Source organism: Cucumis sativus, chromosome 4, assembly GCF_000004075.3.
Source record: "Cucumis sativus cultivar 9930 chromosome 4, Cucumber_9930_V3, whole genome shotgun sequence".
Classification (NCBI taxonomy): domain Eukaryota; kingdom Viridiplantae; phylum Streptophyta; class Magnoliopsida; order Cucurbitales; family Cucurbitaceae; genus Cucumis; species Cucumis sativus.
The window spans coordinates 18,159,351-18,179,659 of record NC_026658.2 but is presented as its reverse complement, the minus strand read 5'-3'; the positions used below and the strand labels follow the sequence as shown (position 1 = coordinate 18,179,659).

The window sequence follows — 20,309 nt, the reverse complement described above, 5'->3', positions numbered from 1 at the left end:
AGTGTATATATATAGTTTAACTAAATTAAGGATACGAGAAATGAGGTTTTGAATCTATTTTAGAGATTACTTCCTCTTTTCTTGAGGTCCTCTAATAGAGTTATTTACATGTTCTTTCTTTAATACCTGTCTCCAATTATGTTATGTCAAACTATTTTTTTATGCTTTAGGTTACAATGTGCCAAACCCGTAAAGCTAATTATTTTTTGATTGGTATATGTCCATCGATTCAACTAGTTCGTGCAAACGCCTCAAGATACCAGCATTTCCTTTACTGAAACATGTGTTCCCCTACCATATGAGATTCAGTCCTTCCATAAGCTTTCGACTTTACCTCAAATAACTCTTAATATTATAAATTGCAATATTTAATTTTCTGGCTAATAAACATTTTCTATTAATCCGGTCAATTTACCACCTAGGTTTCACAATATTTTTAATAATATTAGAGGTTATAAGGCACGATGGTGACACAACTGAACTAGTGTATTTTTCAAACATGTAAGGAGAAAGATTAAAACCTCTTAACTTTCATCCCAACAGAAACTTTTTAACTTTAAATCTTGCTATATTAGTTTGAATAATAAGAGATTTGGTACATGGTAAAAGGGTATTAAGAAAAAAAATTACAATAAAATTGAAGCAAAATCAATATCAAATCACAGTGAAAGAATCAAATGATTGAAGAAAAGAAATAGAATAATTGGTCATTTGAAAATCCCGTTATATCCGTCACCCTGTGTTTTTTCTCTTTTCTTTTATTATGTACCATCATACATCATGAAATTAATGATACAAATGGGCTTCACATAATTTGCTTTAGCTTCAATAATCTAAGCTAAATGACAATAATTAATCAAAAAAGAAAAAAAAAAGTCAAACTTAATTAGAGCAAAGAAAAGGATTAAGATAAAGAGGGTCCAAATATTCACACATGGGTGTGACATTTCGTAAAAAGCCTTACCACAAAATGAGTCGCATCATGCTACAAGTCTAAAAATTAAATCACATCAAATTAATAGTTTTGTAGATTTTGATGGATTTCTGAATAATTTAATTATTATCATTAAAAATTAAAATTAGATAGATGATATGTAGCTTTAAATAACTATTTGTTTCATTTTGTATATACTATAGTTCCACAAGAAAAAAAAAAAAAACAAATCATGAGACTACGTCCACTTAAAACTCCTTAATATATGGATTAGTGCACGTTAAACTAGACGTGACTATAACTCCAAATATTGGGCAGTGCGCATATAATTGAATGTAAAGTATGTAGGTTCCATACACAGCTTGATTATGATGGTAATTTTATTTTCCTTTAATTTAATATAGATTATGAACAAGATTATTGATTGCTTTGATATAGCTGGCAATACATGTTAATAAGTTTGGATTATTTGTTATTGAATTTGTTGTTACTAATACATTCAAAATATATAACTGTTGAACGAAAAATACTTTTCATAAGAAAACAAAGCTACGCGATATAGCTGTTATTTAAACACGTTTCTAAAACGCTAATTCTTTATGCGATGCGAGAAAACTAAGCTATGCGATAGCTATGTGTTCAATGTTATGCAAATGAAAACTTGAGAGTTTTTTGTATTTTAGTTTTTCAACTATGTAATATTGATCATGACTATGTGATAACAGAGCTACGTGAGATAGCTATGTGAAAGGTTATAACATCTCATCGCATGTGTTGACATCCTAAATGAGATGGTCAAATATGATGAGAAATATTAAAGTCGTGATCTTTATCACACGATTAAAAAGAATCAAAAAATTTATTACTATTTGGTATTTAATAAGTCAACATAACCCCTCCATAAATTAAAAAAGTTACAAATTAGTTTTCAACGGTCTATTGATTTTCTCACACTATATATACACTCTCTTAATCTTTTCATAATACGTGTGAGGAATTTTCATAAAGCAAGAAAAAAACTCCCTCTAAAACTTCTCTTGTGAGTTTACCGAGCAAATTGTAAGTGTTTATCTAAGTTTTGAGATTTCAATTGATTTTTCTGCAAAATCAATTGAAGAACAAATGTTGTTTTATCTTGGGGTCAACAGGGCTATAATTCTATTTGAACAAAAGAGCAAAGTCACAAAATGTCTTAAAGAGAGTGTGATCTGCGAATCAGCCATCTTCTAACTAATTTTCATTTTGAAGCTTTGCGTTCTGACTACTAGGCGTTTTGACAACTTGGCGAGATAATCAGTACATGATTTGACTACGCGAGAAATGATACATTAAACAAGATAAAGGACGAAGTACAACAACAATTTTAAGACAGTTATATCTGTTGTGATGGTTGGATTATTCCAAGGCAATTTGAGTTCATATGACCTCAACCGTCCTTTTCACTTTGAAGAAGCAAACTTCATGAGGTGGAAACAAAAGATGTTATTTTTCTTACTTTGAAGAAGGTGGCTACTGCATGTCTGAAGAGTAAAAAATCTCAATGTCCAATCCAATTGAGGAGCAAATCATAACTCAAACTGCGTAGACAGGGACTAAGTTCATATGTAAGAATTTAAGGCTTAATGGTCTTACTGATGAGCTATATGATTATTACAGCACAATGTCTACCGCGAAAGAAGTTTGGGGTGCGTTACAAAAGAAGTATGACACATAGGAAGCTGGATCTAAGAAATATGATGTAAGCCGATGCTTTTGTTATCAAATTACTAATGACAGATCAGTTGAGGCCTAATCGCATGAGATTCAGAAGATAGCACATGAGATCATAAACGAAGGTATGTCGCTTGACAATCAATCTCAAGTTGCGGATATTATTGATAAATTACCTCATTCGTGGAAGAATTTCAAAAATATTCAAAGGCACAAAACCAAGGAATTCTCGCTGGAAAGTCTGATCACATGATTAAGAATTAAGGAAGAGGCGAGAATACATGACCAAAAGGAAGAGGTGAACGCAATTCCTAAAAAGAAGTCAAACGAAGTGCTGAAACCGGATCTGAAGCCTAAAGAAAATAAAATGAAATGCGGATCCAAGAAGCAAAGCAACTCGCAAAGACCCAGTCTGGAAGTATGGTACAAATTGTTTTCTACAATTGTAATAAGCCTGATCACTTGGTTAGGAATTATAGAAACAGGAATCACTCTACTGCGCAGGCGAACCTGATAGAAGATGAATATGTAGCCATGATATCTAAAGTTAATGTAATTGGGGGGTCTGAAGGTTGGTGGCTAGATACAGGTGCATCTCGCCATGTCTGTCACAACCTTAGTTTATTTAGAAAGTATAATGAGATAAAGGATAAGAATATCCTTCTAGGAGACCATCTCACGACAAAGGTGGCAGGTGTTGGAGAAGTAGAATTGAAGTTCACATTTGGCAAAACGCTTGTGTTGAAGGAAGTTCTTCACACGCCTGAAATTCGAAAGAATTTGGTGTCTAGATGTCTCCAACAAAGTTGGCTTCTCACAAACTATAGATCAAATTTGTTACTTTAACTAAGAATAATGTTTTTGTGGGAAAGGGCTACGCTATAGAAGACATGTTTAAACTAAATTGAGAAATGAATAAGAATTTATCTTTCGCTTACATGTTGTCTTCTTTTAATGTTTGACATTGCTAGACTTTGTCACATTAATAAATGTGTTTTCATAGGATATGCTAAAAACAGTAAAGCCTATAGATTCTATGACTTAGAAAACAAAGTAATAATAGAATCAAATGACGTAGATTTTTTCAAGGATAAATTTTCTTTTAAATCTAGAAATAGTGGGGCTCAAATATTCAAACTAGTGGGGGCTCAAGTTCAAGTAGTCTACCTTCAATTAGGATCCAAACCGAAAAAAAAGAAGTAGATCCTGAACCTAGAAGAAGCAAGAGAACTAGAACCATAAAGGACTTTGGAGAAGACTTCAAAATGTATAATGTAGAAGATCTGAAAGATCTAACAGAAGTCTTATCCTCAGTAGATGCCAACTTATGGCAAGAAGCCATCAATGACGAAATGGACTGTCTTGAATCCAATAGAACTTGACACCTAGTTGATTTACCCCCCACCCTCTCGGCGGCAAAGCAATAGGTTGTAAATGGGTTTTAAGGAAGAAACCCAAACGTGATGGATCAGTAGATAAGTATGAGACTAGATTAGTAGCTAAAGGATTTAGGCAGAGGAAAAACATAGATATCTTTGATACTTTTTCCTGGTCACTAGAATCACCTCAATTAAAGTGTTGATACCTATAGTTGTCCTGAACAATCTCTTAATCTATCAAATGAACGTCAAAATAGCTTTCCTAAATGGCGATTTAGAAGAAGAAATTTATATGGAACAACCTGAAGGTTTCATTGTTCATGGTCAAGAAACAAAAGTCTGTAAACTAGATAAATCCCTTTATGGCCTAAAACGAGCTCCTAAGCAATGACACGAAAGGTTTGACAACTTAATCATGTCCAAAGAATTCAAAGTAAATGAGAGTGACAAATGTATCTACTATAAGACTAAAGATAGTTTATGTACTATCATATGCTTATATGTAGATGACATGTTAATCTTTGGATCAAACTTGCATGTCATAAATGATGTAAAATATATGTTGAGTGCAAACTTTGACATGAAAGACTTGGGAGAAGCTAATGTAATCCTAGGTATCAAGATTACAAGAACTGAAAATCGAATTTCATTAGATCAATCTCATTACATTGGAAAGATTCTAAAGAAGTATAACTACTTTAGTAGTAAACCAACTTGTACACCTAATGACTCTAGTGTTAAATTATTCAAAAACACCAATGACATTGTTAACCAGTCTGTGTATGCTAGTATCATAGGTAGTTTGATATATGTTGCTGATTGCACTAGACTAGATATAACCTTACGATTACTATGTAGGTTTACCAGCAGACCTAATCTAGAACACTGGAATGTAATAGAACAAGTAATTAGATATCTTAAGAAGACACAAAATCTAGGATTACATTATCAAAAGTTTTCTGTTGTACTTGAAGGTTACATCGATGTTGATTGGAACTCCCTCTCAAATGACTCAAAGGCTACAAGTAGCTATATTTTCAATATAGCAGGAGGAGTTGTTACTTGGAAATCAAAGAAACAAACAATTTTAGGACAGTAACGATGGAGTCAGAAATGATAAAACTAGCTATTACTAGTGAAGTAGCAAGTTGGCTTCGAAGCTTGCTATCAAAGATTTCCACCTGGGAAAGATCGGTACCAGCCATACTAATCCATTGTGATAGTACTGCAGCTATCACAAAAATTCAGAATCGTTATTATAACGGTAAAAGACGACAGATACGTTGTAAGCATAGTACCATTAGAGAATTTCTCACTACTGATGCAGTGAGAGTGGATTATGTACGGTTTGATGACAACTTAGTTGATCTTTTGACGAAAAGACTAGCAAGATAGAAGGCTTTTGAAAATTTAATGAGACTCGAGCCTATTGAAAATTGAATTACTATGAGGTAAACTCAACTTGAAAGACTAGAGATTCCAAGAAACAAGTTCAATGGGTAATAACTGATCACAAGTAATATGACAATAATCATGCTAAATTATTAGAAGTTTCATTCTTATGATTCAGTGACTAGCATGACATCCTGAAGTGTATGAGAAGGTTGAACTTTATTCTTAATGAAATTTGTACTTGATATCAAGTAGGGTATCTAGCTAGAGGAGTACTCTTGATAGATTCACCTTTGTGAATGTGGAAGTGAGGATCACTTCCTATGGAATCTTAGTCAAATTTCTAAAGCATTCACTAAACTGGGATACACGTGCAAGGCCATAAAGCGTGGGCTATTTTAAAACTTCACACGGATAATGCTATGTGAAATTGTTAGAAGTAAAGTTCAAAACTACATGTTACTTTACAATAATCTAAACAATTGTCACTATGTAAAGGTTCAAGTCAATAGACACCTCTACTTAAGCATAACATTATATAAATAGACATTGCTAGATGAAAATGTTTTCAAAATTTTCAAGTGGGGGATTGATAGTAAAAAAATTTCAAGTAGGGGATTGTTGATTTCTCAAAATTAATTTTCAACGGTCTATTGATTTCCTCACACTATATATACACTCTCTTAATCTTTTTATAATGCGCGCGAGAAATTTTCATAAGCAAGAAAAAAAACTCTATGTAAAACTTCTCTTTTGAGTTTACCGAGCAAATTGTGAGTGTTTATCTGAGTGTTGAGATTTCAATTGATTTATGTGCAAACTCAATTGAAGAACAAAGATTGTTTTATCATGGGGACGACGCGTTATAATTTTGTTTGCACAAAGGAACACAATCACAATTCAACCATCTTCTAACTAATTTTCGGTTTGAAGCTTTGCGTTCTGACCACTAGGCGTTTTGACAACTTGGCGAGATAATCATTACGCGATTTGACTACACAGAGAACGATAGATTAAGCGAGATAAAGGACAAATTGCAACAACAATAACATAAATATCTTCAAAATCTAAAGATCAAAATGGTTAAATATTGCAAGAAATCTTAAGGGTTTAATCAGCCCCTTAAATAACTTTTCAAAATTTTATTACCCACAAATTTAGTTCTCAAATAAATTCTCCCTAAAATTTTATCGGTTTCATACATATATCATACGTTATATTCTATATATATGATCCAATATTAAGCTCAAATAAATTGTGTTCTAATTTATTTGAAGTGAAAACTTATTAGGGTGTTTAAAATTAGGATTATGATAGCAACATTTATTTAAGTCAGCTAATTAGGTTCAATTTGATAAGAGTAGTTTAGTATTAAGAATAACTTTAGGGATAGAATTAAAGTTGATTTTTTCTTGTTTTCAAGTAAATCTCACAAACCAAATAGTAATAATAAATAAATAAAATTAGTCACTAAAGTTTCATAATTATAAATGTAACAATTTAGTCACGACCTAAACCATGTATTTTAATTTCTATTTCGTAACATTAGTGTATGAACTTTAATGTAGTAGTTTGATCGTTATACTTTAAAATTTATAACGATTTAATCCATACTATAGAAATTAGTGTTAAAATTTAATAAGATCTTTTTACCTAAATAAACCAATAAACTAATTAGAGACTCAATATTTTTAACAAACTAATTAAATTAAAGTCTCCATATTTTTACAAAAATACATAGTGTACATAAATAATAAAATTGGCATCTATTTTTTATTATTATTCTTTTACATTTATTAAAAAATTGAAAGTATCCAAGAGCAAATTATTACATACTAAAATTTAATGTCCTAAATGTTAAATTTATTTTAAATATAGTATTATTATTAATGTGGTCGATGTGCATTATACACTATTTTATCTCTTTCGAGTCTATTATTTTATTAGATTCATTAAGTAAAAAGATAATGCTTTAATTAAACATTATAATAGGTGATATATATAAATAGAACTCTAGGGATTGACATTCCACTATCTCATTCAAGTAGTTCACTCCTCCTTATAAAAAAAATTAATTAAGGGAGGTCAAGTGAGAGAAACACAAATCCTTAGAAGACCATTATGATATGTGATTCTCTAACTAAGTTTAATTTGTGAAAATGATGTCGTTGTGTTATTGTGTAAATGATGAAAATAAAGGTTAAACTAAATTGGTAGATTGAGATGAGATAAGAGGATTAGGAAAGAGGAATGAAATGAATAAAGCATATGAGAATGTCTTGCAAATATGAATCCCAATGTATGAATGAAAGGAAGTAAATTAAATTAAAATATAAGTATGAATAAATGAGGGAAATGAATAGAAATTGGATCATGTGTCCAATGTATCCAATCCCTTATTCTTCACGTACCTTTTTTTTACATCTCAAAGCCTTAAATCACAAGCCTTTATTAATTCCCCCCAACAAACCAAATCTCTCCAATCCCCATGTGACGCATACACACAATATAATCTCTAAATTTGGAATTGGAAGCCCCTTTTCGTGTTCCTATAACCTTTGAATTTTTAAAACCCTTAGCTTTTATTTTAAGATCCCCATATCTTTTCTTTTTTCTTTTTTAGTTTTAATACCACTCAAATCACAAACATATAGATCAAATGGACGTTGAGAATTTCCCTCTAAATTAAACAAATAGAATTCACACATTTTATAAGATAGATTATGAGGTGTGAATTGATTTTGAAAGAAATTTCATACTATCATAATTTATAAAATTAAAATGGGTATTTAGTTCAATAGAATGGAATTTATATAGAATTAGGATTGATGAATCTAAGAAAACACTTCATGCTTCTTTATATGTGCATGGAAATGGGAATGGGAATAGGAATAGGAAAAGGAATGGGATGAGTAATATAATTAAAATCCAAAATTCATCCATCTTCAACTTTGCGTAACGTACTCTTCTTGATATATACAACCGCACACCAAACTTAGCTTTTCCTCACGGCCCACGTACCTTCATCCTTTTCACTTTTTCCATTTTATTAATAAATCTCTACGTCTATATAACTATTACACTTAAAATAATATTAGTATATATTACAATATTTATAAAATCTATAAATATAATAAGATCTATAAGTGATAAAAGAAGTTTATCATATTATTAAATTATATTATAAATAATAGTTTGTTCAGACTAATTTTACAATTTTTAAAAAATATTTATTATGTACTTCATTATTATTTTTTAAATTGCTATTAAAAATAAATTATCATTTTATTATTAGAAATTTTTTAATTATTTTTTTATTTTATTATCCATCACTGTTAAAATTAGTTTTAAACTTTTTACGTATGTATTCTTAAACATTTAACCTTTCATAATTGAAAATAGTGTTAGTATAAAATCTTGAAATAATTATTTATAACAATACTCAAATCTTAAAAGTGAAATTGTAATCCTCTTAAAATTTGAAGATTAAATTAAAATATGTAATTTAAAAATTTAAGAGCTGAAAATGTAACTTTTGTAAATGTATAGACCAAGTACAAACTAGTCCAAATTTTTAAATAACTGTTTTATTTTAATCTTTGAATTTTGTTACAACCATCATTTTATTTTACATTATACCTTACCAATTAACTATATATTAAGATTTTGAGTATTAATTAGTTAGTCACAAAAATTGACCATGATAATAGATAAATATACGGAGTAAAAAGAAACACTAAAATATACCCTTTTAAGTTTGAATAAATGAAACCCTAAATTTGACACTTTATATCTATATAATTCACTCTATTATGAAATTGTATATGAGGATAAATTTGCTTAAAATTCTATACCTTATTTTTATAATTTTTAATATTAGCAAAAAGAAAACAACAAACATCTTTAAAAGATATGTATTTCCATATAGAACTTTTTGTCAACATAAGTGTATATACATATATATTCATCATATGAAGATACATCAAAACAGCAATCATTCATTAATTAATCCATAAATCAAAAGCATGGGTTTCAATTCATTCTCCATAACAACTTTTAAAAGAATTTATATTGTATAAAAAAATAAAAATTGGAATTTAGAAGAAAAGGAAAGTGTTAGGAAATATCAAATTAAAGGTAAGGATTTTGTGAGATGCCAAAAATAAAATGAAGTTTTATTGTTGTTTGTAGGTTCCATACATGTACCCGTACTTCTAAATACAAAATAATGGATCCCAATTTAATTCTTGTTTCTTGTCTAAAATTTAGCCTTTTTATTATTCTAAAAAGAAAAAGGCAAAAATCCAACTTTAGATTCGAAACTGTTTATATAAGTTGAAAACTTTGACTGCATGCATTTCCATCTTTTTGCAATATATTAAAAAAAGGGAAAAAAAAAAAAGAAAAAAACCGATTTATTTATGCTTTAATTAATATATAAATAAACCACTCAAAATATATTTTGCTTTTCTATGTGTCGGCAAATTAAATCAACCGCTCACTGTCTTACCCTTGTTTATTCTCTACTTAAAAGTGAGTATGAAAGTCGTTTGGAAATGGAATGGAAAAGAAAAACTGAATCAATCAAATTGAGGGTGATCGATTGAAAATCGATAAAAAAACTCGACGAGTGTTAGTTTGAAAAAAATTCAAATCGATCACATTTAAGAATATTTTAAAGGCTTAAATCGATTCAATCGATTTAGTCGATTTAGCGGCGGTTTGGTTAGAAAATCAATCAACTCTAACCTTTTTTTTTTTTTTGTCTATACTCCAAATAAATAATTTATAATAATAATAAAATAAAAAAAAGCATTGCTTTAGAAAAAGAAATGATAGTATATAAATGAGCCGAAAGTAATGTATATGTAGAGGGAATTTTGAGATATGAAGAGGGGTTGAATTTTGTTATTAAATAGGGAAAAGGAAGAGAATATATGTGATGAAATTAGGAATTTTTGAAAGTCAATTTAGAAGCTTAGGTGAGGTCTCGTGTGGGAATTAAAAAGATGAAATTGTATTAAGGAATTTTGTATATTTGATGTCATAAATAAATGTAATAGTGTTTATTGTAAGATGGATGTCCGGTGGTTGGTATTCCACTCTTTACTTTACTTTATCAGATTTTTAGGAATATATTTTTGCCTCACCTTACACCACTCTTAAAAAGGATAATTTTTAATATCACACCCTTTCAAATTCTAAACTATTTTATAAAAAAAAAAAATAATCTTTCCTTCTTATCTTTCCCCGTTCAACGTTAAAATAATGAGTTTAGCTTAATAACTCTCCATCTCTTGAATAAATTCAATTCTTGAAGTTGTAATTATTATAATAAAAAAAATTATCAAATTACCTTGCTTTCATTTTTATAGGAAATATTTGATAGAATTATGAGAGAGCTAAATTTAAAGTGAAAATAAGGAGTGAGAAGGTCTCGTAGTTTTATACAAATGAAAAAATCCCGTGAAAAGTGGCAAACCAATCTCATTTCAATTTTTACTTTATAAGTTTTAAAAAAGAGTAAATATATTTTCCTCCCTTCAAATTTTAGATTACATTTTTATGTATCTATTTGTTCCCGAATCTTAATCATTCTTTCCCCCATTGAATTTTAATAATTTGTTCCCAAAATGAGTTTTATCTTAATCCTAGTTTGACATTACATTTTTTCTTTACAAGTACTCCAACCTTAGATGAGATTCAATTAACATTAATTTTGTTAGGGAGAGAAATTTAGAAAAATAGTGGATGATTATTATTGCAATTAATATTGGAGTAATTAGAAGAGTTAGAAGAAATTGCCGACCCACACGACACCGACAGCTTTATAGGAGACAGAAAGTCCACATTTTTGTTGCAATGTTTTTATAATATTATGCACCTCTTCTCTCCTCTCCTCTCCTAAACACACACATATATATATCCAAAACCCCTAAATTATAATTCCTCTAACTATGTATTACATAATTTAATTATTGGGACATATCCTAATTTCAAATATTAGACTTCTCTATAATAACGCCACCAAAAAAACAACCTCAGAAACAAAATTAATGGATCCCTTAAATCTTATTGGGGGTCCCTTTTTGATCTTAATCATCAAATTTTTCAAATGGCAACAAACTCACAAGCTTAAATATGAAAAACCCATTTGGGTTTTCTTTTCTTTACTTTATTTTGTTTATTTTTTTGGGATGTTGGGGAATGAAGCTGTAATGCAGTTTAAACCAACCGACTTTCTTTTTTTTTTCTTTTTTTTTTGCTATTATTTTCCCCTACTTATGAAAAGTGGAAGTTATCATTAGGACAATTGCACAAATTCATTAATTTACTCCAACAGAAGAAACAAAGTTTTCTTCACTTGTCCTCATTTCTATTTTTTAATCTATATGTTTCTTTTCCAATTATTTAATGGTTAAATTGCAAACCAGTCTCTATACTTTGAACAATATTATAATTTTAGTCCGGTTCATAATAGACGTCCAAATACATTATTTTATAGACTAACAATGAATTTTTATTTGATGGGATGAAAAAACATAGTTTGCAAAACAGAGAAAACTTGTAAATTTGTATGATGTTTGTGATCACACGTTAGTGAAAATGTGGCAACTACAGAATTTCAAAGTATAATTAAACTTACATTTTATAAGAAGTCATCATAATATATTTATAAAAATGATTCATTTTGATCATACAATTATGGTTCCATACATCGTCAATTTCGTATAATTATAAAACCTACTAAGTCGAGGGGTGTGTCTAGTTTCATGATTAACTAGTCAAGATCAGCATTGACCTTGGACGAAGTCCAACATTTAGGGTGATGCTTTGGATTATAAGAACATGCCTGATACATTAGCAATTTTGTTACAAGGATTGGCCATGTTACAAGGATTGGCCTTAGACTTAATCGTCGAGGTCAAGGGTAAGAACAAGTTTTTTTATCGATCTAATACTCTCCCCTCAAACTTTCTTATTTTCTTCAACTTATTGCTTGTTTTGGTTCAAATTAAACTTTCTTACTTTTTCAAACTTGTTTCTTTTATTTTTTTAAGAGTTAAAATTTATTTTTATTACACACAATAGTTTATTTAATGATTTTATCAGGTCATTTTATCAAAGGATGAAAACTAAATTTTAACTCTTTAAACTATTAAATTATTTTTAACCACTAAATCTGTAGTTTGGTCATTTTTTTCAAGATAATTTGTAGCTACTTTGTGCACCCAAAAACTTTTGCATAGAAAGGACAACCCCTTGTCATCATCAATATTTTCTCCTAAACAACAAATTAGTAGAGTAGAGCAGTTTTCATCATCTTCGTGTGTATAAATGTGAAGAAGACGTTATAATTATCACTTCAATATTATTATATAGAAACTTGATCATATAATATTCATAAAAAGAAAAACATCTCTTCAATATCAAATTTTAAACACATTTTTTTAATTGAAGTTGGTCTAATTAAGATAATACAGTGATATCACCTGCAAGTGATAGAAGAAGAACAAGATGATAGTGATATCACTTTTAAAGAGTTTAGTTATAAGAGTGAAAATGACTAAATAATAAATTTGTAAATTAAATAAATCACAAAAAATTAAACAATAATTATTGTTATTATTTTTTAAAAATAAGTACATAAATGGTCCCTCTCTCCACTAGTTAAGTTTGATGTATGTATATTGAATAATTTTCAAAGTTAATTCTCCATCTCTTAATGTCCCAATCCTAGCTATCATTTTTTTAGCAATAATATATTTGTGTGTGTTTTTTCTGTTCATGTAATTGATTACCTCAGTTATTATATGACAATTATTTTCAATAAAGATGATGAGAATGAAAAGGAGGAATGTTCTCATCAACCAATGAATATATTACCTTTTAATTACTAAAGTTAACTCTAATTTCATCAACATAATTTTAATTCAAATTATTGATGATGTAAAATTAAAATTAAAGTAGATTAGAAAATAACAAAGGAATTAAAAGTAACAAAAATAAAACTTAAATAGCTATCTATCATTCCCATGTCGGTCCAAATACTAACTTAGTAAATATAAATAACAATTAAGTACTACTTCAAAAATCCATGGTTCAATTCTTGCCCAATTATTGTTAAAAAAAACTTCATTTTCATAATTAATAGTAATTAATAGCGAATTAATGATATATGTTTGAGAGACATCTTAACTTAGACCTAATTAGATTAGATTGATAAATATTTATCATAATTGCACTACCACACATATATATATAGTTTTGTTTTTATTAAATAAGTATCATAATTAATGTAACAAGTTTTTTTTTACCTACTCTTGATGATTACTTCAAGAATACAATTCTTTTAAGTAGAAAATAGTCATCTAATTCAAAGTACAAAGTTGAAAAACACTAGAGATGATAACTTTGTTAATGACAACTTTTCAAACTGTGTAAGACTTTCAATGGTTAAAGAAGTTTTACATAATTATAGTCAGAAACTTCCATCTAATTCAGAAATTTATTAATTAATTACCCAATACGTTAATTTAAAAAATAAACGATTTTCATTTACATTTATTGTTATTTATTTGAAGTTTGACCATAAAATTGTTCTCCATTACAGGAAAGCTCATCTTCCCGGAAAGACTTAATTAGCTAAATAATTAAGTGAAAATATGATTAAAGGCAAGAAGAAAAATAATCATAAAAAAAAAAAAAAAAACATTAGTAAACATTCGTCATTAAATTAATAAACAAATGATAATAAGTATTATATTGGAGGAAAGCCACATTTTTTCTTTTTTAAAAAAAGAGAGAAAATAAAAGTCGAATACATTGAGCCTTTGATTAGTAGTCTAATCTCCACCTAACAAAAATTAAGGTTGGGCCATGAAAGAAAGACAGAAGAATTTCTCACATTTAATTATATCTTCCCCCAACTAATACACGTTTGCATACAAATTTTGAACAAATCAAAATAAGATTAAAAATAAAATATATAGTATTATCTCCAAAATTGAGGATAAATGTTGTTGGGGTTTTGTAGTTTCATAGAAGAAGCACTTTTAAAATATACAGAGATTAAAGTTTTGTTGAATTAATTAACGAATAATCAATCTAAAGTGCACCAGACAAGAACAACTTAATCATTCATATCTCTTTTAAAAAAGAAATTCAGATGCTTTGTTTTTATGTGAAATGGGGCCACCCAAATTTGGTGGTAAGATATGGGTCTCTTTTAATTAATAAACATATGTAATTCATTCCAATTATAATAATAACAATAAAACTCTTTTTTTCCTTTATGCTGTAAAATTATATATATATATAGAAGAAAATAAAATAAAAATGGGTAGGGATGCAATATTTTTTTATAAATTTAAACAATTATGTATCCCATTTTCTTATCCCATATACCAAACCGAAGGAAAGATAAAGTTGGTAACTTCAAACCCACTCTAAAACTAGCCCATTCATTTTTGTTTTTTCTTTTCTATATACAAATAACTTAATATTTCAATCATTATAAAATTTGGTTTCTTTGGTTGACAAATTTATATTTATTGAATTTTCAAAATATGTGTTTGGTACACAATTTAAATTTAAATTATCTTTTTAGGATTATTTTAAAATTTTGTGAAACAACTAGTACACATTCTAAAAACTATTTAGTTTCTGTTTTACTGTATCTATGTTTATAAATAAAAATGGTTTGTTTTAAAATACATTGTGCTATTGACTTTATTATTTTTTTAAAAATTACATGTACTATATTTTAAATTGTTTAATATTACAAAATATTGATTAAACAATTTCACTTTTTACATAATACTTCTATAAACTAAGTACATAATACTTAATATGATATTAGAGTCTAACCCAATTTTTATTTTTAACAAAAAAAAATATATATAATAATTGAAATACACTGTTTATCCAATAGTGGTGATTGCATTACAACAAACTCTTCACATTCAAGCCAATCTTTTATTTATTTATTTCTTTCTTTTTTCAATAAAAGTTGAACCAATGAAGTTAAGATAGTAATTAATGTGTTTTTATCCACTAACTACGCTTAGATTGACTAATCAAAAGTTTCAAATATTTATATATTATTAGAAATGAATTGATTATAATTTGATAGGGTTTAAAGAAGAGAAGAGTAGTAACAAGTAAATGGGTTTGGTCCTTGTTTCGTAAGATTAGTGGAGCAGAAAAAAATAATTGAAGAAACCCCCTCTCTTCTCTTCTCTTCTCTTCTACTCAGTATATATATAACAAAAAATCTCTCCTCCATTTCCACCTCAACTCCTCATTTTTTGCTTCTTCATTTTCTCCTCTTCAATCTTACACTGCAAGAAAAGGTATGATTCTATTTTTCTTAACCCTTTTTCTTTTATTTTCTTTTCTTTTTTCTTAACATCTTTTTATGCATTCATTTCATTGTTTGTCTTTCTTGAAGCTTCTTTAGTTTAATGTTGTTGATGACAGTAGAAAGATCATTAATGAACCCAAAAATTGCTAGATTCTCATTCAGTATCATGTAACATGTAGAAAAATGGAAGCTTTTCAAATATTTGTTTTACTATAAATAATGAACATTGCCTCTGCATCAGCTGACCTCACTCTGTTTTGTATTAATTTGTCTTCTGTTCTTCACTCCTCTGCTCCAAACTCCGTTTAAATCGATTTTGACCCTTTTTTGAAATTGTTGTACAGAAGCAAATTGAAGTGAGAATTATGGAAAAAACAGCCGATTTGTCTCGTTGTGGTTTCATGAGAGGGGTTTTCCAGCGACGGTGTAAATGGTTGAAGAAATCCTCTGTACATTCATTACCCACAAACACAACCGAAAATCTCAACTTAAAACAACCTAAATTTGATAACCCAACAACGCAATATCGGATCTCTGAAGCACCAACAGCCAGAAATTCTGCAGAACAAGATCAAAAGAACTTCAAGAAACTCACTTTATCTGACCAGCCAAGACCTTCAATTTCTCAACAAAAGATTCAAAGTAGAAGGCCTTCTGACGCTGCAAGAAGCTCCACATCATCTTCCAATGGCTCTGCTTTGAGCAGACCCATGAACGAACCCAAACCCCACATTCGAATTTCTTTAAGCAATGGTGTGGTTTTGGGTAATTTGAAGCAAATTGGAAGTGGCAATTTGTCGGCAAACAACAGTCCAAGGCTTATTAAAGAAATGAACTCGAGTCCAAAACTTGGAGGAAGTAGAAATAGTACAGGTAGTAACAACATGGGGAACATTATTCGGAGAAATTCATCTGAATTTCGACAAATTCGAGATAGATTAGAGCCAGATGTTTTGAAATCCATGGGAAATGAAGCTTATAAAAAGGGAAACTATGAAGAGGCATTGACTTTTTATGACAGAGCAATAGATTTGGATTCAGAGAATGCTGTTTATTATAGCAACAAAGCTGCTGCTCTGATTGCCTTAGATCGTTTGATGGAAGGCATTGAAGAATGCACAAAAGCATTAAAGTTTCAACCTTCTTATCAAAGAGCTCATCATCGTTTAGCCACTACCTATCTCAGGTAATACAATAAAATCCCATTAAATTTTTATGACCTTTGTTAAGCCATTTTTAAACTTCATTCACCAAAAAACTTGTATTTTGTTGATTGTAGAATTGGAGAGCCTGAGAAAGCTTTGGATCACATGGAAAAATCTGGTCCTTACAGCGATATAAATGACATTAACAAAGCTCGAATTCTTCGGAATTGCCTGAATAAGTGTAATGAAGCAAGAAAGTTACAAGAATGGGAGATTCTGTTGAAGGAAACCCAATATGCAATTTCATCTGTTTCTAATTCAGCTTATAAACTCTATGCCTTTCAAGCTGAGGCCTTATTGAAACTCCATAGACATCAAGAGGCATATTGTATTTACCAAAAGGGTCGAACCCTAAGAACTAACTCTCTAATTAAATCCTTTAGTTTATCTGATAGTGCTCTTCTTTTATCCATCGAGGCACAAGTTTACATGACGATTGGCAGGTTAGAAGAAAGGAACAAATTTGATGTTTCAAAATAAAGCTTATGGAACTTTATTTCATTGAGGAGTAAAGTGTTGAATTTTTGTTGTTATAGATTTGAGGAAGCAGTAGCAGCAGCAGAACAATCAACACAGCTTGATCCAACCAACAAGGAAGGAATTAGAGTTGCAAAATGGGCTAAACTTGTTTCATCAGCTCGATTGAGCGGCAATTTACTTTTCAAGGAATCAAAATTCTCTGAAGCTTGTATTGCATATAGTGAAGGACTAGAAAACGACCCGTATAACTCGATTTTGTTATGCAATCGAGCCGCTTGCCGATCGAAGCTCGGTCAGTATGAGAAAGCCGTTGAAGATTGTACTGCTGCACTTCATGCACAACCATCTTACAGCAAAGCTAGACTGCGCAGGGCTGATTGCAATGCTAAAGTAAGTAAAAAAAAATTGCCTCAAAAGGTCTCCTTTTTTGTACATCTTTGTAAAAGATTTGGCACAATTTTGTGTTTAGATGGAAAGATGGGAGGCTTCAATTCAAGATTATGAGGTCTTGATAAGAGAAACACCAGGAAATGAAGAAGTAGGGAGGGCTTTGTTTGAAGCACAGATTCAACTCAGAAAGCAACATGGTGAAGATGTAAAAGACTTGAAATTTGGGTCTAATTTGGTGTCAATTTCTAGCTATGAGCATTTTAGACACCTTGTTACTTCTCCTGGTAAGTTACTTTAAAAATTAAGAAGGAAACTGATGTACCCATATAAAAAGTTTAACAATTTGTTTCTAACAGAAGTAGAGATTTGAATTGGCAGGGATGTCTGTGGTTCTGTTCTTCAACAAAGGCAACAAAAAACAGGGGATTGAAGTGTTTGAGCAGGTTTACAAGAGGTTTCCATCGGTCAACTTTCTCAAGGTAAAACACTTGCTTTATCTTCTTAACCTTGGCACGAGTTTCCAAAATTAAGTCTACAAACATCTTTTTATCTCTAAGTTTGTTATCAACGTTGTACAGATATTTTTCGAATTATTCAATTGTTTTTATTTAAAAAGAAAAAGAAGATGATGAAAACCATGGTGTGATACTAAAGAGAAACAGGCTTAATTTGAAAAAAAATGGCAAATGATAAACAAACAACGCATTTAGTTTAGTTTCTAGTTTGTTGCTAAAGTTGGGGAACATTCAGGTGGAGATAGAAGACCATCCTTATTTGGCAAAGTTGGAGAATGTGAGCTCAATTCCAAGTTTTAAAATATATAGAAATGGAACAATAGTGAAGGAGATTCCAGCTTCTAAACCCCATTCTTTAGAAAGTTTAGTGAAGTTGTACAGCAGTTAAATTGGAGACTGGGCTACGCTTGTTCATTCTCCATTGGGCTTTACACAACCTATAGACCCTTTATTGATTTTTTTTTGCTTCTTTCTTTTGTTCATATGTACATATGAATGATGAAATTGGAGGTAGGAGTGTGATTTGATCTTAATTTTTTTGCTTCTTCTTCTTTAGTGAATATTATGTTGGGCATTTTTACCATCATTGGTAATTTTATTTGTCTGAGTGGTTTGAGTAGTGTGATATTCTCCTTGAAGATATCAAGGAATTGATTGTATTAAATTAACCATTGAATTTTTCTAAAATTTTGTATTGTTGATCTTGAAGTTCAACCTCTAATATATATATATATATATATATATAATGAGAATAATTCAATAACAAAGAAAGATGATATTATTGAGTTTGGTAAGGTATGCCGGTGAGTAGGGGAACTGCGACACAGAACACGGCGGTGGGCCAAACGGAAGACCAAAATGGTCAATACCGACCCACTAAAGTTTGTACTACCAAAAGCAAAATGTTAAATTTGATTAATTATCTATATTTTGTAGGGTGAAAGAAATTAAATAGTTTTCTTTGACACATACAAATCCCCAACTAATTTGAGTATTGTTGACTAGAATAAGTTGTGATTGCATAAGAGATTCTATTATTCACAAAACTTGAACAATATGTTCATGTCAAGTATGGTTGAAACATCTAGACTAAGACTCTCACTGTTAAGGGATGTTATTTGTAGTTGCTTAGACTAGAGTCTCACTCATCAATAATTAAGAAATTTAATCTATCACAAAGATTGAGATCTAGCCAATGGCGAATGTACATGTAAACACATGGGATCAATATCCCCCATTCTACTTGAATGAGTTAGCAAAACTCAATTCCCTCTTATGAGTCTTGAATTCTGAGTTTGGTGTTTGATATATATATACACACGTGTAATTGTTTTGTTTTGAGGTTCTATCGATTGTGTGAAGCCTTATTATATCATATGGCTAAGTGTATTTGTTATCATATGGCTAAGTGTATTTGTTTCTAATTGAACTGTAATCAATTTGATAGTGTATTGAGTTCATGTTATATTTAAAATTTGACATTAATATAATTTGACACGCTAAATTTGCAACTATCCAAAAAAAAAAAATGTTAGATTTTTTCACTAACTTTAGTCCACATACAATCTAGTCATTTGATCATCTAAGTCAGAGTCAAAAGTCAACATTTTGACTTTTGACTATTTTCTCTGTCTTGACTAATTTCGACCTTTCGAATATGAATTCACGTTCATTTTTTCAAAATTCAAATCACATTTGAATATAAAGCTAATCAACATTTTAACATTTTATAAATTAAAAATTTTTCATCAATTTCGAGCTTTCGAATATGAATCCACATTCATATTTTTAATATTTAAATCACATTTAAACATAATGTTCTATCCCAAATTGATAACCGACAATTTTAACCTTCATTTAATTATTTATAAATAAATTATATTTGTAAATCTTAAATATTTTTTTAATATTTTCAAAAATTTTAAAGAATCTTTTTCA

The 20,309-nt window shown here is 29.4% G+C and overlaps 1 protein-coding gene across 1 annotated transcript; it reads left to right on the top strand.

Annotated features, from left to right (window-relative positions):
* The first annotated feature begins 15,367 nt into the window (after positions 1-15,367).
* LOC101206173 (inactive TPR repeat-containing thioredoxin TTL3) lies at positions 15,368-19,079 on the top strand. Its single transcript, XM_004150473.3, has 7 exons — positions 15,368-15,770; positions 16,126-16,967; positions 17,061-17,429; positions 17,523-17,856; positions 17,936-18,140; positions 18,235-18,335; positions 18,607-19,079. The coding sequence occupies exons 2-7, from the start codon at positions 16,147-16,149 to the stop codon at positions 18,757-18,759; spliced, it is 1,983 nt and encodes a 660-aa protein (XP_004150521.1). The 5' UTR covers positions 15,368-15,770; positions 16,126-16,146; the 3' UTR covers positions 18,760-19,079.
* Positions 19,080-20,309: the final 1,230 nt, after the last annotated feature.